Source organism: Suncus etruscus, chromosome 13 (assembly GCF_024139225.1).
Source record: "Suncus etruscus isolate mSunEtr1 chromosome 13, mSunEtr1.pri.cur, whole genome shotgun sequence".
Lineage (NCBI taxonomy): Eukaryota > Metazoa > Chordata > Mammalia > Eulipotyphla > Soricidae > Suncus > Suncus etruscus.
The window spans coordinates 97205014-97227280 of record NC_064860.1 but is presented as its reverse complement, the minus strand read 5'-3'; the positions used below and the strand labels follow the sequence as shown (position 1 = coordinate 97227280).

General features: G+C 47.1%; 1 protein-coding gene across 1 annotated transcript in view; it reads right to left on the bottom strand.

Moving 5' to 3' along the window:
- MX2 (MX dynamin like GTPase 2) overlaps nucleotides 1-22267 on the bottom strand; it is a 37314-nt gene continuing 15047 nt past the window's right edge. Inside the window, exons 4-13 of the mRNA XM_049785621.1 lie at nucleotides 21642-21796; nucleotides 21364-21502; nucleotides 18909-19107; nucleotides 15890-15968; nucleotides 14228-14350; nucleotides 13965-14106; nucleotides 12269-12427; nucleotides 9213-9289; nucleotides 5369-5620; nucleotides 1-234 (exon numbers count right to left, since the gene is read on the bottom strand). Coding sequence (XP_049641578.1) covers nucleotides 1-234; nucleotides 5369-5620; nucleotides 9213-9289; nucleotides 12269-12427; nucleotides 13965-14106; nucleotides 14228-14350; nucleotides 15890-15968; nucleotides 18909-19107; nucleotides 21364-21502; nucleotides 21642-21796 — 1559 coding nt within the window. The remainder of the gene's footprint in view (nucleotides 235-5368; nucleotides 5621-9212; nucleotides 9290-12268; nucleotides 12428-13964; nucleotides 14107-14227; nucleotides 14351-15889; nucleotides 15969-18908; nucleotides 19108-21363; nucleotides 21503-21641; nucleotides 21797-22267) is intronic.

Here is a 22267-nt window from a genome sequence, read left to right as displayed (position 1 = left end):
TTATGAGCAGGAAAAATTAAAGAGTGCTTCCCGTGCCTTTGTCAGCCGGTGAATCTTCTCCTTGAGGAATTCCCTCTTGGCCATGGTCTCGTTCTGTTCCTGAAGTAGCCAGGAGAAGCTGTTTTTGTCCTGCAGGATCTGCATCATGGACTTCTGCAGACAATCTCCATACTCATAAAGCATGAAGTGGCGAATCTGTATGGGGATCTGGTTGGCCAGACGCTGGCTGGTTTCCTGGAAGAGAGGGAGTAGGGAGGGTCAGCTAGGTAGGAGGCACACCATGATTTCCTTGGCTTCTTCGTGGGCACAGCTAGGCATTGGCTTTGATGCCTCCTGGCCTCCCCTTCAGGCACACCCAGAGCCTCTGGTCACATGTCGCTATAGTTGTTTTCCCTTTGGGACCAAATCAATAATACATGGGGAGGGCATTTGCCTTGCATGAGGCCGACCCAGATTCCATTCTCCACATCCTATCTGGTCCCCTGAATACCGCCAGGAGTGATTTCTGAGCACAGAATCAGGAGTAACACCTAACCATTGCCAAGTGTGGCTCAAAAACAAAACAAACAAACAAACAAAAGGACCCTAGTACTGGTGCCATAGCATCTGGCTGACCTGGTTCAATGCCTAGCATCCCATATGGTCCTCTGAGCACCGCCAGGGGTGATTGCTTTTTGCTTTTGTTTTTGGGCCACACACCTGGTGGTGCTCAGGAGTTACTCCTGCCTCTGCACTCAGAAATAGCTCCCGGCAAGCATGGGGGACTATATAAGATGTCAGGAATCAAACTCGGCTCTGTCCTGGTTTGGTCGTTTGCAAGACGAATACACTATTGTTGTGCTATTGTTCTGATCCATGAATGATTTGAGTGCAGGGCCATGAGTAACCTCTAAGTAACATTGGGTGTGGAGACTCCCCAAGTAAAACCCCAAAACAATATAACTCTATACTAGGAATTTTTAACACATGACTAGTTGAACACAGGCAAAAAGGGTTAGTTCAACCATGTCCTATTTCTTCACTTTTTTAAAACTACTTTATATAAAAATCTGGAGGCTGCTTTAACTAACAAAGCGGGAGTGTGCCAGAAATATTACTTGAAATTTGTCTTGTAAAAGTTTACTCCTATCTCAGACAGCGCAACTGCTGTTCTAGCACTGGATCCTTTTATGTTTGTTTTCTGTTTTTGATTTTGGGCCACACTCAGGGGTTCTTTTGACTCTGCACTCAAGTTGCTCTTGGCAGGCTTAGGGGACCATATGGGATGCCGGGGATTGATCTCAGGTCTGCCCCGGGTTGGCTGTGTGCAAGGCAAACGCCCTACTACTGTGCTATTGCTTCGGCCCCATAGCACTGGATTCTTTTTTTTTTTTTTTTTTTTTTTTTTTGGTTTTTGGGCCACACCCATTTGACGCTCAGGGGTTGCTTCTGGCTATGCGCTCAGAAGTCGCTCCTGGCTTGGGGGACCATATGGGATGCCGGGGGATCGAACCTCGGTCCGTCCTAGGCTAGCACAGGCAAGGCAGGCACCTTACCTCTAGCGCCACCGCCCGGCCCCAGCACTGGATTCTTTCACTGAGGGGTTGTTGGGGCTTTAGCATCTGACTTATTTTGTTATGGGCTTGATTGTGAACATGAGCTCAAAACATGAGTCACTAGATGCGATGACACGACACATGCTGTGGGCAAGATTGGGACATGGTGATGCAAAGAGAGTTAGAGGAAACCCAGAGGGTGTTCAGTAATGCTTGTTGCTTCTCCCAAATTCACTGTACATCATCAGTTTGGTGCTCTTGGACCACAGTTTTTAACTGAAGGAACCAGCTGCAACAATGTCAATTTGAACTGGAAGCAAAAGAACACACAAACCTCCAGCATTGTTTGCCCAAACAATGGTTGTTCAAGCTGTCATATAAGAGCCATATGCCAAAAAAAAAAAAAAAAAACCACCCACAACAAACCAAAACAAATAAACCATGCTGTGTGATGCAGCACCAGCATGAACTTTTTTCAATCAGGGTTGTGAGGTGAGACTGGTAATTTTGTTTAAGGAAGTTTATGAAAAGGAACTCGGATGGTCTAGACTCAAGTCACAATGTTTGGTGTAAGAATGTTTAAGAATTTTAAATTGGGGCTGAAGCTATAGCACAGTGGTAGGGTATTTGCGTTGCACGTGGCTAACCCAGAGAGCTCTATAGTCCAATCCTCAGCATCCCATCTGGTCCTCTGAGCCAGGAGCGATTTCTGAGCGCTGAGCCAGGAGTAATCCCTGAGCATCACCAGGTATGGCCCCAAATGACAAAACAAACAAAAAAGAAATTTTTTTTAGCTTGTCTTACTTATTTTATATATATAAAAAATGTTATTGATAACTGTAAGGCATCATGCAATAAAAAAGAAATTTTAAATTAAGTGTATTTGCAGAAAGGTTCCAATGTTTATATTCAGAGAGTCTATGGAAACATTTTGTGATATGTATAAGATATAGAAAAAAGCGGATTGTTTTGAGAATGGTGTATACAATTTAAGCTTTGGTGCTTTAACTTTTGATCTGGAGTTCCAGAGAAAAGTAGAACAAAACTTTCATAACTTTTATCATTTGTTTTGTTTTGTTTTAAACAGAAAGAGTGGAAATATAAGGTGAAAATAGCTACAACCCTAAACAAAGGTGTTCCCCCAACTTCCTCTTCCTGGTAACTTCTTTCTTAGATATGTAAAAGCCCACTGGATAGCTACTTTTGTATTTAACTTGATTTTTCACCTGCTGGGAATTGGGAGTTGCTTTGAATAAAGGAAAGAGTTATGCTTTGGGCTCTGCAGAGAGAGCACATGGTAGAGAGAGGCCATGAGGTAAAAAGCAGACCGACTCCAGTGACTCTCCTGACTGGCTTGGTATTATTTCTTCACCTCTACTTTAGTTCCTCAAACCCAGCTATGCGGGCTCAGAAACACGGCATCAGTGTGATCTCACCACTGGTGGATTTTAATTTTTTTATATTTTTAACATTTTATAGCCTGTCTAGAGTACAGGTGGGGGAGGAGTGGGGAGCAGGGGTATTTGGGACATTGGCGATGAGAATGTTGCACTGGTGATGGGGGGCTGTCCTCTTATGACTGAAACCCAAGCACAATCATGTTTGTACAAGGTGTTTAAATAAAATATTATTTAAAAATATTATTGATTGATACGATTGATTTTGGGGCCAAACTTGGCTGCATTCAGGGGTTACTCCTGGCTCTGTACTCAGAACTCACTACTGGCAGGTTCAGGGGATCATATGGGATGCCAGGAATCAAACCGGGTCAGCTGCATGCAAGGCAAACGTCTTACAGCTGTGTTATCTCTACAGCTCCATGGGTTTTTATTTTTACAAGAAATGAAAAACAAAGTAGATCAGCTCTTGAAATTCAAGAGCAGAACTCCTGGCCACCATTGTCTGACTGATCAAGAGGCTAACAGTTTAAAACCTTGGCTGGCCTTGTTCAAGATATAAAATATATATATATATATATATAAAATATATTACATATCGTTATAAATAATTATATGTAAATATATATTTATATATTGTATATATAAATAAAAAGATATATATAAAAGATATATAAAACTATCCTCTGGGATTTTCCCACAGTGTTACAGGTTTGTACCAAAGGTGGCAAGCTTGAGATGCACCAAGGAAGATAACCAAGCATAAGAAGCCACCTATAGGGGCTGGAGAGATAGCATGGAGGTAAGGCGTTTGCCTTTCATGCAGAAGTTCATTGGTTCGAATCCCGGCGTCCCATATGGTCACCCGAGCCTGCCAGGAGCGATTTCTGAGCATGGAGCCAGGAGAAACCCCTGAGCACAGCCGGGTGTGACCCAAAAACCAAAAGAAAAAAAAAAGCCACCTATAGTACAGCCATTCTATTAAAACAAGGACAGCCATGTTGATGGCTCATCTTGATGAATTCAGTAGAGCACACCCCTAGACCAAGTAGTAATGCGATTGCCTTATCTGCCCAAGGAATTGCTTGTGTTGCTTGCCTCTCTGCTAAGTCAGCCTACTTGTTAATCAAAAGTACCTTAATTCTGTGAAGAATGCCATGTTGGGGACAATGGTCCTCAAATACAGGAAATCATATTTTTAAATGGGAATAACCAATGAGCTAACAAAACAACCAGTGTTTGTCCATGACTGGTGGACACTAAAGTTTCTAAGTATAAAAAGACTTTTGGGAGGGCCAGAGGGGTGGAGCAAGCAGTAAGGCGTCTGCCTAGGACAGACCATGGTTCAATCCCCTGGTGTCCCATATGGTCCCCCAAGCCAGGAGCAATTTCTGAGTGCATAGACTTTTGGGGGGCTGGAATGATAGCAGAGTGGTAGGGCATTTGCCTTGCATGTGGCCGACCCAGGACTGACTCGGTTCTATCCCCAGTATCCCATATAGTCCCCCAAGTCTGCCAAGAGTAATTTCTGAGCACAGAGCCAGGAGTAATCCCTGAGCGCCACCGGGTGTACCCCAAAATGAAAAACAAAACAAAACAAAGATGGAGTCTCTCTCTTTCTGTGGAGACGTCTCTGACCAGTCAGCTTCCAGATCCTTTGCTGGACCTTGTGCCAAATAAAATTCTTTGATACGTTCTTTGAGTTCATTGATTTGTGTGGTCTTTTGGATACCAGACCATAACATGACTTAACATGCTATACCCGAAGTTTCTTTTTTCTTTTTATTTATTTGGGGGGGGTTTACACCCGGCAGTGCTCAGGGGTTACTCCTGGCTCCATGCTCAGAAATCGCTCTTGGCAGGCACGGGGGACCATATGGGATGCCGGGATTTGAACCAATGACCTTCTGCATGAATGGCAAACGCCTTACCTCCATGCTATCTCTCCGCCCCAAACCACCCCCCCTTGTTTTTTTTGAAGCCCTACATTTCTAAGAATACACTTTTTGATTAGTTATTTCAGGCAAGATCAAGATTTTGTCTTTTTTTTGGGGGGGGGGTCACACCCAGCAGCGCTCAGGGGTTACTCCTGGCTTTATGCTCAGAAATCGCTCCTGGCAGGCTCAGGGGACCATATGGGATGCTGGGATTCGAACCACCGTCCTTCTGTGTCTAAGGCAAACGCCTTACCGCTGTGCTATCTCTACGGCCCCAAGATTTTGTCATTTTTAAAGAGCCCAAGATTCCCCCCCCCCCAATCACAGACCAGCTTCCTTTTCCTGCAGTTACTGATGCAATCTCTTTTCTGTTGTCAAACATAAAGTATTAAATATGTTGCAATCAATTGTCTTAAAAAAGAAAAATCAATAGTTCAGACTCGGCTCTGGCTAGAGGGACAGAGTTGAGCCCCTATGCCCTGCACCTTGCACTGCTCACCAGGAAGTATGCGTTCAGGTGTACTCCAATTTCAGCGATGGTGGAAATCTTCGACGAATTGTTCAAGGAAGGGGTTTTCAGTGGCCTCTGTAAGGGGTTCGCCGTAGGGAGAAACATCTCCTCCCGAACTTTGCTGAGGATGCTGCTGTAGATATGATCCTGGCAGAAGACATGACGCTCCATCCGGAATTGCAGCCGGATCTGGTCCTCGGCGATGTCTGCCTGCTTGACTTTGATGTCTTCGATCAGTTTCTGGGAGGGCAAGAAAGACAGACAGACACGTGTGAGACAGACATGCTCCTTCCATGTCCACCTACTGTCCTGAAGCTGAGGGGAAGCTGTTATGTTGGGTATAGACAGAAGTCCTGAGATGCCTCAAAGGGGATTTTATTTGTTTGTGTTGGGGCCACACCTTGCAGTGCTCGGGAGTTACTCCTGGATCTGTACTCAGAAATCACTCCTGGTGGTATTTGGGGACTCAGGTGGAATGTCGGAGATTGGATCTGGGTTGGCTGCGTGCAAGGCAAATGCTCTCTCTACTGTGCTATGGCTCTGGATTCCATAGAAAGGGACTTTGGAGGCCTTTTCCAGGCCCTTTGTCTACAGGAATTGCCCCTGCAGAAAGCAGTAACTACTTTTGTGCTTCTGGGCAGGAAGTGGTTCTGGTGGGAGGAGAACTTACTCTTCCGGAGCCAGAGTTTGGACTATGAGAAATCTCTATTCCAAGGGCCCCACCTGCCCCTCCCTATATAAAAGCGAGTATTTCTCCCCCACTGCCCTTCTGGTGATCTGGTACCATCCTGGGCCATTTCTCAGTAAACTGCTGTTCAGTGACTGGCCACCCTTTTTATTTCAGGGTTAACAGTGTCTTCCTGGTAGGTCAGTCACTCTGGAAGGGGACAAATTCTCTGGGATCACACACAGCTCCCGGGAGAAGTTGGCAAGGGTTAGACCCGAGGTTTGTTTTAGCAAAGGAGAGGAAGGACCACATGAGTCACTTCAGGGGAGAAACTTCCTGTTCTGCACCACTGGAATGCTAAATGACTGATCCAGGCTCATGCACAATGGAAATTTTTGCTCTAGACCAGAGTTTTTTTTTTTTAATCTTTTTTTTTTAATCTTTTTTTTTGCTTGTTTGATTTTGGGGGGCCACACCCAGTGGTGCTCAGGAGTTGCTCCTGGTTCTACGCTCGGAAATCACTCATGGCTCAGGGGACCATATGGGATTGAACCCATGCTTGTCCTGGGTCAGCCTTGTGCAAGGCAAAATGCCTTAACACGGTGCTACCACTCCAGCAGCCACATAATGTTTTTATCTTGTGTGTGTGTGTGTGTGTGTGTGTGTGTGTGTGTGTGTATTGTTTTAGGGTCATACTCAGAAGTGCTCAGGGGTTACTCCTGGTATGGACTCAGGAATGCCCTAGTAACTTGGGGGATCATATGGGATGCTGGGGATCTAACCCAGGTGAGCTGTGTGCAAGGCATCACCCTTCCCACTGTGCTTTTGCTCTAGACCAGTGTTTTAAATTTAATTATATATTTTTGATTGGGGGACCACACCCAGCAGTGCTCAGAAGTTACTACTGCTATGTATTCAGTAATCAATCCTGGCAGGCTCAAGGGACCAGATAGAATGCTGGGGATCAAAACTGGATTGGCCACATGCAAGGCAAATGTCTCCCTGCTGTGCTGTCACTCTGGCCGCATAGATCAGTGTTTTTAAACCATGTGTCCTCAGACCTGAACCAAAGAGTAGAAACTTCTTACTGGTTGGGGAACAAGTGCTCACCCCTTCCCCATTAGTTGTGCCAGAGATGAGAAAAAAGAGTTAGGGGTGGGAATGGGGTTGGGGTGTCTGAAATAATCCTGCAGTCATGGGGTTCCATGACTTTGATACTTTGTGCTGACTTAGAAGTAAATTGTTCTGGAGGGCTCAGAGAAACAGTGTTGGAGTTGAGGCACTTGCCTTGTATTCTGTCAACCTAGGTTCCAATTCGAGGTATTCAGAGTACCATCGGGGGTCCCTCCCAAGAAAGAGCCAAAATTAGGTCCTATTGCAGGGTGTAGCCTAAAGCATTCTCATGCTTTTATTTTATTAAAAAATTGCCCTTTTTTTGACGGGAGGGGTCATATCCAGTTATGCTCAGGGGTTACTCCTGGCTCTGGGCTCAGAAATTGCTCCTGGCTTGGGGAACCATATGGGATGCTGGGGGATGGAACCGAGGTCCATCCTGGGTTGGCTGTGTGCAAGGCAAACGCCCTACCGCTAAGCTACCACTCCAGCCCCAATTAAAAAATTGCTTTTAAGACATTCTATATACCAGGGTGGCGAACAAGTTCGACACAAAGTGCCAAAATTTTAAACTGTGAGAGACCTGCCAAAACAGACACTCACACAAAAGCATATAATTTTAACAATAATCTATTAAACACATATTGCATTTTGCCATTTTGAGTGAGGGTCAAAATCCTGCAGTGATGGTGAGGGTGTGCTGCGTTCTCCACACTCAGAACTAACGGCAAGATGTGACCCAACATGTGACACATGTCTCACCCCCACCCCTAGCCCGCTCGCTGGCCCGTGCAGTTGTTTCCGAGGGATGGGAGAAGGGACTCTGCGCTCGGAGATCTCTCTTCAGAGGTTCCTCCTCAGAAGCAGCAGAACAAAATCCAAACTTGGCAAAGAGCCACAATAAACAAAATAATGAGAAGAGGCAAAGAGCCATATTTTATTTTGGCCGGGAACCGCGTGTTCGCCACTCCTACTATATACTATTAATATGTCATGTCCACAGTTCAGTTTCTATTTATTTTGAATTTAACTAGCAGGAGATTTCAAAGGAAATCCACAAAAGCGGTCAGAAGCGATGTTTTTTAAATTTCTGCCTCCATGCTGAAAGTGCTCTGTTCTCACTGGCATGTAAGGGGTGCTCCCCGGCCTGGTGGAGAGTCAGAGCAACCCTTTTCCTCCTCTGCTCAGTGTGGACTCTGAGAGGGCAGAGCTCCGCATGGCTCTGAGGTAGCTCACAGAGCTGTCTGTTTGGTTTGGTTTGATTTGGGGACCACACCTGATGATGCTCAGTGCCCACTCCTGCCTCTGTGTTCAGAGATCAAAACTGACAGTGTTTGGGGGTCACCTATGAGGTGCATAGGGTCAAACCTGGGTTGGCTACATGCAAGGCAAGAGCCCTTCCCATTATACCATCTCCCCCACCAGCAGGGAACTGTCTTTAAAAGTCAAACACCTGGGGTCAGAGAGATAGCACAGCGGCGTTTGCCTTGCAGCAGCCGACCCAGAACCTAAGGTGGTTGGTTCGAATCTTGGCATCCCATATGGTCCCCCGTGCCTGCCAGGAGCTATTTCTGAGCAGATAGCCAGGAGTAACCCCTGAGCACTGCCGGGTGTGGCCCAAAAACAAACACACAAACAAACAAAAAAAACCCACAAAAAGTCAAACACAAAACATTTTAGAGATGGACTCATGCTGGGTCCTGAATGTTCAAAATGCAGAGCAGCTATGAGGCAGTGCCATGTTCCAGCTATTGCCATCAATCCCGCAAATCCCAGAAGAGCTTAGAACAGGCAACCAGGAGCTGGAGAGATAGCACAATGGTAGGGTATTTGCCTTGCACGCAGCTGATCCAGAACAGGCAACCAGGTATATGATGCAGGGTTTGGTGTGTGACAGAGCCCCGAACAGATGTCCTGGGAGATAGCGCCCAGCTAATGCGAGCAAGTGCTAAAACACACCCACCATCACTAGCTCTAAACCTGGCCAAAGTCAGTCAGGAGGGCAGGGCAGTGCTCAGGAAGTCACACAGGAGAGAGGTGAGGGGTGCTTACCTGGACGATTTGATTCAGGTTGATAAACTCTCCAAATTCACTGTTGGCTGCGTCAGCAAATGACTGATAGATGATCCCTGCTCAGAGGGGGAAAAAAAATAACAGAAAGGGGATAAAACATGAGCAGGAATCAATGGGTCAAAGAGTCAGAAAGAGCTGGCCCCATTCTTATTTGTTTTGTTTTGTTTTTGTTTTTGGGCCACACCCAGTCGTGCTCAGGGGTTACTCCTGGCTGTCTGCTCAGAAATAGCTCCTGGCAGGCACGGGGGACCATATGGGACACCGGGATTCGAACCAACCACCTTTGGTCTTGGATCGGCTGCTTGCAAGGCAAATGCCACTGTGCTATCTCTCTGGGCCCAAGCTGGCCCCATTCTAAGGTTGATCCCCCAGACCTGCAGGCGTCAGAGGGGTGAAGCTACATCAAGTCCAGAAAGCCTGCACTTTCTGCGGGTCATCTCATCCCTTCTTATTACACCCATGGGAAAAGCAGAGGGATTGAGGACATATCCATAGAACTGATGCCTCAAATTGCTCCCAGAGCTTTTCCCAATGTCTCATCTTGGCATAATGAACCCAGTTTAGCAGAGACATTCAAGATATTGGCACTACAAAGCGTGAAAAATCATTGGAACACAGGCCATGCAGCTGAAAGCTGGGAATCTCAGAAGGAGCGGGAGTACCAAAGCCACGCCTGCTGCGTCCATCACCCACAATCGCTGCTTTGCCTCTGGTCTGGCCTGACTACTGCTCTACATTCTCTGCAGAGACACTCGCTGACCAGGCACAAGGTATGCCAATATTTGGGCTGATATGAGTCGGGCTTTTTGGAAGTGAGTGCAGGTACTTCCCCCTGCCTTTTCCTACTTCTGGGAGACCTGGCATCTGAGAACACACCCCACAAAAGTAATAGTGCTTTGGATTCCTGGACCGTGCAGCCATGAATCGAACAACTTCATTTGTTTTATGCGGTTATCCCCATAGGAACACAGCAATTTTGATGCCAATGTGTAGCTGAGGTAATTAATGTTCAGAATCAAATGAAAGAAACATGACAGTCAGCTAGTAACAAGAACTTACTAACTTTGACAATGACTTAATGACCTCATTGGAGATACAATAATTTTCACCAATTTGTTTGTGGCTGTACTTCTTTTGTTTTCCTTCCTCTCTTCCTCTTTCTTCCTTTCTTTTCTATTCTTTTTTTGTTTGTTTTTGGGCCACACCCAGTGATGCTCAGGGGTTACTCTTGGCTATGCACTCAAAAATCGCCCCTGGCTTTGGGGGACCATATGGGATGCTGGGGGATTGAACTGCAGTCCATCCTAGGTCAGCCTCATGCAAAGCAAATGCCCTACCACTGTGCCATCTTTGCGCGCCTGACCCTCCTTTCTATTTTTTTTTTTTTTTTGGTTTTTGGGCCACACCTGGCATTGCTCAGGGGTTACTCCTGACTGTCTTCTCAGAAATAGCTCCTGACAGGCACGGGGGACCATATGGGACACCGGGATTCGAACCAACCACCTTAGGTCCTGGATCGGCTGCTTGCAAGGCAAACGCCGCTGTGCTATCTCTCCAGGCCCCCTTTCTATTTTTTTTAATAATTTTTTTGTTTTGGTTTTTTTTTTTTGGCCATACCTGGCAGTGCTCAGAGGTTACTCCTGGCTCTAAGCTCAGAAATCGTACCTGGCAGGCTCAGGGAACCATATGGGTTGCTGGGATTTGAACCACCATCCAACCTGGATCAGCTGCATGGAAGGCAAATGGCCTACCACTGTGCTATCTTTCCAGCCCTTACAAATAATTTTGATTTCACTGAGTTGTAGAATGCCTGTTCTGAAGACAGGCAGGGGTTGGGGGAGGAGGGAAAAGGGTGGGAAAGTTACACTGGTAAAGAGTGATGTGAATTTGAGGACTGAAACCCAACTACAAGCATTTCTGCCACCACGGTGCTCAAATAAAGACATTATTAAACCCAAAAAATAAATATTTGCTCTCACTTATCTGGAATAATATCTCACTTATCACTTATCAGTTATCATGGTCATCTATGGGATTGCTAGGATTGATCTGCTTCTACCTCATTCAGTATAGGCCTTGTTACTCATTGATTGGAATCAGCTTTGACTGTAGCACCTTGGACTAGTGTTGAGACCAGCTGGTCCCACCCTTTAGGGTGGTCATTTTTCCTCAGATTAAATACTCGGGTTGGGAGGAAGTCACCCTCTTGCATTTTTGGACTTCCCCGGAGCTGGCTGCTTCTTAGGAGCTCAAGGCAAACATGGAGGAAGAACTGAAAATCTTTTTTCTCTCCATGGGTGCGTGTGAATTATATTTCCGACCACCATTGAATTTCAGACCCTTGTATCTCCAGTGTTCTGGTGTTTGAACCTGAGGACTTTATTCAATAGTCAACTATGTCAACTATGTGATGCATGTTCTTTAAATAAAAGTAAACTTTTAAAAAGATACTGGTATGGTGACCTCAAAGAATGAAGCCAAGCTCAATGTGGGGCATTTCCAGAAAAAATCTTTTCCTAGAGATGCCGCTCAGAGCAGGGAAAACATTCAGAGGTCTAGAAATGAGATTTGGTCCATAGAGGGAAGGTTTCAGATGTGCAAGGCCCCTAAATTTGAATCCACACCATGAAGTCTGTCCTGTTTACTCAAGAACTTACTGTCCTGTGATTTTCCATATGTATCTAATTTAATTTGGTCTATTTTTTTGTTCTGGTTTTGGGGCCTTACCTGCCTGCATTCAGGGTTATTCCTGGTGAGGTTCAGGGCACCAGAACATATGGAGTACCAGAGATTGATAAACCCAGGTCAGTCATATGCAAGGCAAGTTTGCTATTGATGTGATTGCTGTCTTTCTGACCCCTCATTTGGCATTTTGCTCCTTTAATCTGGATGATAGCAATTTGTTAATTCAGTTCTAGAAGAACCCAGACGAAGGAGGGATACTCCATGCACCCAGACAAATGTGCCTCTCTGTATGTAAATACACACACACACACACACACACACACACACATACACACACAGAGCTTTCTCACCAATAGCTTTTTGAAGCATATCCACTGCTGGTTGGACCAGCTGGTCAATATACTCTTGCACAATGAATTCAAATGTCTTGTAGTTGATAAATCCTGGAAGCTCATTGCCACGATACCGCTTTTCATATTTGGAGACTTCATCATGCATTACACCTTTAACTGTGGCAGAAAACAAATGCAGCATGTTGAAGGCCAGAGGCATGTTAATGGCAGCCTCATGTCTACCACAGTCGCCAAGAGAAAAGTTTGTGGTTGGAAGCCGATGAGAGTGAACCCTGACTTTTGAGAAATGGACACTTGACTCTTTGAATCTAGATTATGTCTCAATTGAGAGTCACCACCCTAGAGGCAGAAAATTTTAATGATTAGTTTAATGGAAACAAAAAGTGCTGACATTCTTTTTAGGGGTTGAATGACAGCATAGAAGAAAGGGAATTTGCTTTGCATGCAGCTGACCCACATTCTATCTCTGGCAACCCACAGGGTCCCCCAAGCACTGCCAAGAGTGATTCTGAGCACCGAGCTAGGAGTAGTAATTCCTGAGCACTGCTGAGTGTGGTCCAAAAACCAAACAAACAAATAAAAACATGTTGGGGGAGGGCACACCCAGTAAAGCAATTTTGGCTCTCTGTTCAGGAATCACTCCTGGCATCTTGGCAAAGAGGGGTTGGGGGTGTATATACAGTGTTAGAGGTTAAGCCCAGGTTGGTCATGTCTAAGGTAGGAGCCTTCACCCTTGCCTTATCTCTCCAGATTCCAATTTAAACATTCTTTTACCCCCTTTTTTTGTTTTTTGGGCTACACTTGGTGATGCTCAGAGGTTCCTCCTGGCTCTGTGCTCAGAAATTACTACTGGCAGACTTTGGGGAACCACACTGGATGACAGGGATCAAATCCAGGTCAGCTGTGTGCAAGGCAAAAGCCCTCCCAACTGCACTATCACTCTGGCCCCCCACTAAATTTTTTTTTATGTTTTTAGGCCACACCAGGCAGTGTGCAGGGGTTACTCCTGATTCTGCATAGAAATGGATGTCTACACTTTCCCAAGGCATGCCTACATGCTCACTTACATAGAGACTAACACAATTCCCACCTCTGTTCCAATCACATGGCTGGGTAGATGTATTTGCACACACATACACACTCCCTGCTGGCTTCTGATTCCAGCAGAAAGGAAGTGGGAATATGGCCAGACAGAGGGGAGAAGGTCTGGTACCAGAGCTGCCTTTCTATCTATCAGGCTTTGGTTGGGGGTGACAGGAAGGGGGAACAGAGCATGTGGAATTGTCCCACCTCCAAACAAGGAGGTGAGATTTGAAAAATAATACAGCACTGAGGGCACGTGACTAGTTCACATCAGTTCCTTCCCAGGGACTAAATGATCTTTGAGCAGATCTGGAGTAGCCCGGTACCCTCATAGTAGAGTAACCAGGTCAGAACTGCAGCCTTGGCTCCTCGTAAAGAATCTGGGCTTGGCTGGCTCAGAATTGCCACATCATAGGCACCCAAGGAAATGCCACCTAAACAACAGAGATGCTGGCAGAGGTGGGGTGTGGGAAGGGTGGGATCCCCAAGCTGGATCCTGGGGAGTGGAAAGCTAGAGCAATCAGGGGCACCCAGGGCAGTGGCTCCTTCCATACCAGGTACATCTCAAAGACTGGGAGCCTGAGTTGGCTCTCGAGTTGCCTGGCCTCACCATTCTCCATGTTGCGGTGGAGAACTTTATCCCAGTCGGCAAAGGTCTCTCTGACCAGATTGCACAGACGTATTTCCTTCTTGCGTAGAACCTCCTCACCATCCACCAGTCTCTGGATGCAACATTGAAATTTCTTGACTTTCTGAAAATGATGTCAATATCCTGAGCTGAGTGGTGCTCCTGAGTGGGAAGTGGGGGTGGGTGGGCGTAGGGGTGTTGGGGTGGCCATGTCCAAGATGTCTGAGGTCAAGGGTTGCTCTTACATCTATGAGAAACATCATTCTCTCGGTGCTATTGTTGGGCACATTGGTCCCGCACAGAGACAGCTCATTGGTTGCCTGCTGGTGGCTCTCCCGAATCTGATTCTCCAAGTACGGGAGTGATTTCTGGATGGGAAAACAAGGGTGCAGGAATGAGTGGCAATGATTGGGGAAATCTCTGGGGAGAGATGATAGGAGTCCATGGAAGGGAGTATTCCATGAGACCCTGTTGTGTTACTGATTCTACCCTAATCAATTATTGTACCCCACCCTAGCTTGTGACCTGGTGATAGTATACTGGATTATTCCTTAGTTGGTGTTCTGCTTCCACCCTAGGCGGTACCTGATTCTTGTCAATAAAAGCAAGGGTCTGAGGAAGGCTGGGGCTCATTCTTCGGTCTTCTTCCACTGAGCTGCACTCCATCTTAGGAGCAGAAAGCTTTTGTGGTTTGAATTCCTTGCTTGAGCACTGGATTTCCTGAACCCATTCTTGTACTTTTTCACTGTGTGAATGATTTTCTGTGGATCTCAACAACTGGAACTGTTCCCCCTGGCCTAATTGGACAGGGGAATGGGAACTGCCTTTCCTGTCTGGGAACTCGGTGGGAATCAAACCTTAACTAAATTCCTGCAGCAGGTGCCTTGGAATAAAAGGAGATGGAGTGACAGTAGGGGAAGGCCAACCTCAGTTTGATCCCCAGCATCCCACAGAGTTCCCTGAGCCCCACCAGGAGTGATCCCTGAGCCCAGAGCCAGGAGGAACTCCTGGGTAGAGTTCCTCCTGGGTGTGGCAGAGTGTTGTCTCAAAGATGGAGCTGGCTGGTCTGTGGAACATAGAGGGAGGAATGGCCATGGCTGTTTATTGTTTTTGGTTTAACTATGTATGTATTTTCACTAGAAACTTGAGTAGAAACTGAGCTTTCTCTAGTAAAATGCCCCATGATCGATAATTAGATGTGATGAAATACTCTGGCCGCATGTATATGTTCGAAGCCTTCCATGCCCAAGTTCCTATGGAAGGTGAGGAGGGACAGGGACACAGAGGGATCGCAGAGGGGCACTGTTCTGGAACTGGCAGGTGGGTTCCTTCAGTCTCTACCCCTTTTTTTGTTTTGTTTTGAAGTCACACTGACTTTACTCCTGGCTCTACACTCAGGGATCACTCCCAAGGGTCTGGGGGACCATATGTGCATTTCTACAAGTACCCCACCATGTGGGTATCAGTCTTTCTCTCTGTGGGTCAGAGCACTCCTAAGCCACCCCCCCCCCCATTCATGCTTATCTTCTCCCCAGTGCTTACCTAACCCCTGGCTTTTTCGTGTTACCCTTCAGATATCCCAATTCTCTTTTGGTCCTATATATAGAAGCATTGTTGGAAGAGAATAAATTCTCAAATCATCAGCCTCAGACCTTTCCTTCCTGATCACTAACTGGGGAAATATTATCAGTCCCCAAACACACTGGAGGAACATAAGTGGACTGTTACAGTTTGACAGGGTCACAACAGTTATCACCAGGTGTATCCTGGGAGCTCAGGACAGCTTGCCTGACTGTTTCTCGGGCTGTTTTGTTCAGTTCAGTGTCTGCCAACTTGCCAGGTCCCCCTGCCCCAGTGCCATAGTTAGGAGGAAATTGCAGAACTCTCCAAATAACTTTGGAACTCACGTTGATATGAAGGATGAGCTCAGAGGTAAGTTTCTTGGCCAGGCAGGGCATGGTGGCCAGGCCTTCGTCCAGGAGCGTTCTGAAAGCAGACAACACACGTGAGTCTGAGCACTCGTGCAGTGTGACAGTGAACTCAGCTCCGTGAGGCAACACAGAGGTGCCAGTGCATGAGAAGGCTGCTCATTCCTCAGTGAGCCTATCCTCAGTGAGCAGGGACTGCAGAAGCTACATCCATCCACCTTCTCTTCTCATCATCCTGGACAAACTTACTCCTCGTGTGTAGTCGCCTTTTCCTCTCTAGGTTGACCTAACTTTGCTCCACTGCCAAAAGAGTGATGGTTACTCAGGAGTAACCTCTGAGTACCACTGGATGTGGCTCCCCCCTGCCAAAAAAAAAAAAAAAAAAAAGAAAAAGAAAAAGAAAAAATATATCACAAAGCTGGAGGTCTCTAGACCAGATCCTCTGGGCTTTGAAATAAATCCAGGTCTGTTGGACCAACTGATCCTGGACAGGATGTCAACTAGTACAGAGGGAAAGGAGAGACTTCAACAAATGATGGCGGAAACTCAGAGGGGGAAGAATGAAATTAGACCAGACAAAAGCTCCACTCTAATAAGTGAGTGGAAGCATACATGTAAGACTTAAAACCACAAACTCTCAGAAGAAAATGGGCATATTTTTATTGACATTAGTTTCGTATCTGAGATTATGTATATGATGCCAGAAATGCAGTAAAGAAAGCACAGGGTGTAAAAATAACTAAAGAATTTTTTTTTTTTTTTTTTTTTGGTTTTTGGGCCATACCTGGTGGTGCTCAGGGGTTACTCCTGGCTATCTGCTCAGAAATAGCTCCTGGCAGGCACAGGGGGTCATATGGGATGCCAAGATTCGAACCAACCACCTTAGGTTCTGGGTCGGCTGCTTGCAAGGCAAACACCACTATGCTATCTCTCCAGCCTTTAAAGAAATTTCTGAGCATGGAGCCAAGAGAAACCCCTAAGCGCTGCTGGGTATGACCCAAAAACCAAAAACCAAAGACAAAATAAAACTAAAGAGGAGGCCTCAAACAGTTGAATTTCTGTGCAGCAAAGGAAATTCAGGAACAGAGGGAACATGCATAAGCCATGACTCTGATGATGGTCTGACCTCCAAAACAAACAAGGAATTTCTGCAGTTTAATAGCAGAAATGCATCAGAGAGAGCACAGTGAATGGGGGCATGTCTGACACACAGCCCATCAATAGTAACTGCTGAGCACAGAACCAGAAGTAAACCATGAGCATTAGTCAGGCTTGGCCCAAACAACAATAGCAAAAATTACCAAAAGACATGAAAAACGTCACTTTATAAAATGACTCAAGAGGGGGCCAGAGCAATAGCACAGCTGAGAGGGCATTTGCCTTGCACGCTGCTGACCCAGGTCCCATCTCAGGCATCCTGCCCGAGCCCACCAGGAATGATTCCTGAGTGCAGAGACAAAAGCAAGCCTAAGAGCAGCCAGGTGTGGTCCTAAAATAAGAACAAGCAAAATGACTAAAGACCTAAATAGGAAATTCTTCAAAGAAGATACAACGATATAAATGTTTTTCTTTTTCTTTTTTTTTTTTTTAATTTGGATCACACTTAGTGATACTTAGTTCTAGCTCCTAGCTCTGTGTTTAGGGATCACTCATGGTGATCACCATGGGGCCATCTAGCGTGCTGGGGATTGAACCTGAGTCAGCCTCATGTTTGTATTAGACAGAGGGATTGGGAATGACCCTCTTCCTGGAGCTCTTCTCCAATGGGGCTCTGAGACAGCACCCTTCTGTCTGGAAGGCACCCCAGCATACAGGTACTTGGGTCTCCACTGTTGAGCACCACAAGTGTTTTGATGTAGCCTGGGCTCAGGGTCCCAATATCAGAAGTTCTTGGAAAAATCCCCAAAAGTCTTGGCGAGCAGAAACTGTGGATAGGGAAGAGAGCTAGGAGGGAGATTACCACCAGCTCTGCTCTCTGCAGGAAGGACTGTCTCTCTTTTCTTGGGATTTCTGTGTCGCCCCAAAACAACCTTCCAGGCAGGAGCCCAGAGAGAGAGAGAGAGAGAGAGAGAGAGAGAGAGAGAGAGAGAGAGAGTGAGTGAGAGAGAAAGACAGAGAGAGAGACAGAGAGAGACAGACAGAGAGACAGACAGACAGAGAGAGTGAGACAGAGAGAGACAGTCAGAGAGACAGACAGACAGAGAGAGAGAGACAGAGAGAGACAGAGAGAGAGAGAGAGAGAGAGAGAGCAGTGCCTGCCTTGGTGGAACGTTGGTAATCGAGGTGTCCAACGTGGCTGCATGGCCCATAACTTGACCCAGTCAGTCACTTTGCATCTTAGCAAATGAGAGGGTGCAAACTTTAGTTGTTTGCAGGGAGACCCAGCTTTCTGGAAGAACACAGCAAGTGCAAAGCGGTTTGGGGGGCACTTTCAACCTTCTGCATCTCCACATGGGCCTCATCCATTTTTGACTCCCCAACTCCATCATCCTCTATCTGTCCAACTCCCTCATCTCTCTGCTTCATTCCAATCCCCTCACTCTCTTGAGACTCTTCAACTTCCTGGTGGCTGACCCTGGCTCAATCCTTGACACCCCATAGGACTCCCTGAGCACTACCAGTTATTACAGAGTTATACTGACCCCCCCCCCCTGAGCTCAGCTGGGTGTGACTCAAACTATACTCTGTTTCTCCAACCCCAAAAAATACCCAACAACAATAATAGGAAGAGAAACCTCACCTACTATGATCACACACAATTTTCCAAGACTCAGAGGTGAAAACAATCAAAAACCTTTTGGTTTTCAATCTAGAGGCCCTCAACTCTGTCTTCAAAGCCCCAGAAGAAAGGGTTCGTCCAAGGGCATCCCTATATTTGACTCTGAAATAGAGACAAAGACAGGCTGTGCCCAGGCTTAAGGTCTATGGGACAACTGGCCTGTCACCTGGTCAGGTCCAGGTGTAGACATGCCTTACTTTGAGGCTGTGTGGGACCGACCTGAAATATGGGTGGGTTTGGAAGAACTCGGTCTCGTTCTTGGTTGCCTCTGTCAAGCTCAGCCTATTCATGATCTCCTGCTGGCCCCGACACCGCACCATCATGAAGCCTTTCTTGAGACGATATGTGAGGTTCTTGGCCACATTCAGGATATTAGCTTCGGTCCCCTTGTCCACGAGATCAGGCTTGGTGAGGATCCCTGTGAGGGTCATGTGAAGGTCAGATCTCCCTTGCATCTGAGTCTTGGAAGGCCACATTGTCCTCCTACAGCATCCAGGACTAGCAGTCTGTCATCCTGATCACCCAGTGCCTGAAAGCCTTCATTCACCTCACCAGTCTTTATTTGCGTTGTCTGTCACCCTGATCACCTGGTACCTGACAACCGTTCAAGCACTCACTTGTTCCACCTGTCATTTCTGTCATTGCTGGCTACTTCCTGTCCTGCTGTGTATAGCTGATGGCACCTCTGTCTCCTGATGCTGGGCATATGTCTTGACCCCCTCTTTCCCTGTGCAGGGCACTGAAAGTTTGCCATTTTTGCATGTTTATGGTAGAAAACAGAAAAAAAAAAAGGCCTCTTATATTTTTGTTCTTGCGTTCTTTATCTTTATGGATTTTAGTCTTTGAGCTACACCCGGGGTACTCAGGGGTTACTCCTGGCTCTGTTGCACTCAGGGATCACTCCTGGTAGGGCTGGGGGGACTCTATGGGGTGCCAGAGATTGAATCTGAGCGTGCAGCATGCGAGCCCATTGTCCCTATCTTCAGTGAGTGGTTTGGTCTGGTCATCTGGCCTTCCATTACTGGGGAGTTTTCTGGCAGCAACTGTGTAGGCGCCAGAGAAGTCCCCTTTGACTCTTTGACCTTTTCCTGTGACCAGAAGCTTTGTTTCGGGCCCGGAGAGATAGCACAGTGGCGTTGGCCTTGCAAGCAGCCGATCCAGGACCAAAGGTGGTCGGTTCGAATCCCGGTGTCCCATAGGGTCCCCCGTGCCTGCCAGGAGCTATTTCTGAGCAGACAGCCAGGAGGAACCCCTGAGCACCGCTGGGTGTGGCCCCCCAAAAACCAAAAAAAAAAAAAAAAAAAAAAAAAAAAGAAGCTTTGTTTCCTCTAACAGGCCTTCCAGGACTGGATGTATGGCAGCGCCATCTCTTGGTGAAAGTGTGCACTTGAGCCATGATGGATGCGGGGGAGCTGCCTAGTAAACCCTTCTTTGGAAGTGGGAGAAGTGGCATGGAAGGGAGGCTCCAGGGGAACTAGTTAGTTGGTCACTTTAAACCTCCACCAAAAAGGTCTCCAGTCTAAACAGGAAATGAACAGCTGGGGTGGGAGGCAGCCGATGAAAAGAAACTTCCTTCTGGCTGCCTAACAGCTGTTTCACCATGTTGGACAGCATTCACTTATTCCACCTATAACTGTTCTTTTTTTTTTTTTTTTTTTTGAGGGGGGGTCACACCCGGCAGCACTCAGGGGTTACTCCTGGCTTTATGCTCAGAAATAGCTCTTGACAGGCTACCCGGGACTATATCGGATGCCGGGATTCGAACCACCATCCTTCTGCATGCAAGGCAAATGCACTACCTCCATGCTATCTCTCCAGCCCTCTATAACTGTTTCTGAGGTAAGCAGAGAGAAGGCGAGAAAGGACATTTGCAACTCTGCCTAACCCCAGCTGAGGAGAAAGAGCTCTGCCTGGAGTGCTCTGTAGTCCAGCTTATTTACATAATGCGAGGGCCAGGGAGAACAATGGAGGGCTAGTCTGCATGTCCGGGGGCCAAGATGTCAGGAGTCCAAGTAGGCTGTTTGGGTGGTACAGCCGGTAGGCCCCCATCTTATAGGGATCGAGCCAGTCTAGCCCCCCACTCCCCCAGTCAGTCTGCCTGGCCCTTGTCTGTCAAATAGGAAGACATCTAAGAAATAAATAAGTTCAGGTCATAAAAGGTGATTTGAGTTATTAATTTCTAAATTACCAGAACACCGGCATCTTGCATTGAACACTCTGTTGGTGGGGATCCTGTATTCACCCCTTTGTCCTGCCCCCTTTCCTCTCTCATAGAGAGACAATCCAGAGAGATTTTGTCCTAATTTTCTCTTCCCTTTTTGAGGTATCAAGACCCACTTAGGCTCGATTAGCTTTTCTCTCTTCTGCCTGTCTCGTTTCCTTAATCCTTTGCGGCATTCCTGCTTCAGTTCCATTCACCTGGAGCTGGTCGCCGGCACTGGGCACCCTCCTCCACTGATCATGAGATGAGGGATTGTGGCCTGTCACCAGCAGTGATCTGAGTCCGAGACGGGGTGAGAGAGGAAGGATAAGAGACCCCCTTGCACCTTTGCTGCCATTCCCGGAATTGTAGGCGAAGACTCACCATCTCACAGCACTAGCATAACCCCAAGACCTCACAATTTGGGGTCAACCACCCCGGCTCCCCACTCTTCCAGGGCCCATCCCCTCTCACCAATGGTCCTGTCTCCCTCAGGGTCCACCATATGGGCCATGCTCAGCGCCTCAGTGGTGGCGATGTCCACATTGCAAGGGATCACCACCAGGTTGATGGTCTGCTCACTCTGGATGTACTTCTGGATGAGACCTTTGATCTGGGGGTCAGAGTGGAAGAGCCATGCCTGGGATCCATGTTCCAAGGAACATGCATAACTGGTCCTCACGGGGACGGGCATGCCTGGGAGCTCCTGTCCCTCTGGTACTCCCCTACCCCTATCACAGTTACGGTCTCACCTGAGTTGCGATGTCTGCGGGCTGGTTCCCCACGGGTATTCTTGCGATGCCCGGAAGATCAATGATAGTAAGATCTGGAACACGGGGAGAGTTGACATACAGGCTAATGAGCTCGTGGCTGATGCCAACTCCTTTCCCAGCGATGATGTCCTGGGCTATGGCAGAGGAGAGGGAGAAATGCCAATAAACTCACTCCATGCAGGAACAAGCCAGAGTCTTTCCCAGGACCTTTGAATTGCCTGAGGACTGCAGTACTCTCTGGGCGCAACAGGAGGCGATCTGAGATGGAAGCAGGAAGCAGCAGGGAGAATAGGGTCAATTGGACCCAAGGGTGGTCTGTGCTTCTTCCCGACTCCTTTCCAGCTCCCCAATGAGGTGCTGGGTTAATCCATGCACCTGACTCCTAAATAACTCTCTTTAAAAGTGGGAGCCTCGGGATAGGAGAGATAGCATGGAGGTAAGGCTTTTGCCTTGCATGCAGAAAGATGGTAGTTGGAATCCCAGCATCCCATATGGTCCCCCGAGCCTGCCAGGAGCAATTTCTGAGGATAGAGCCAGGAGTAACCCCTGAGCGCTGCCGAATGTGACCCAAAAATAAAAAACAAACAAACAAAAAAAGTGGGAGC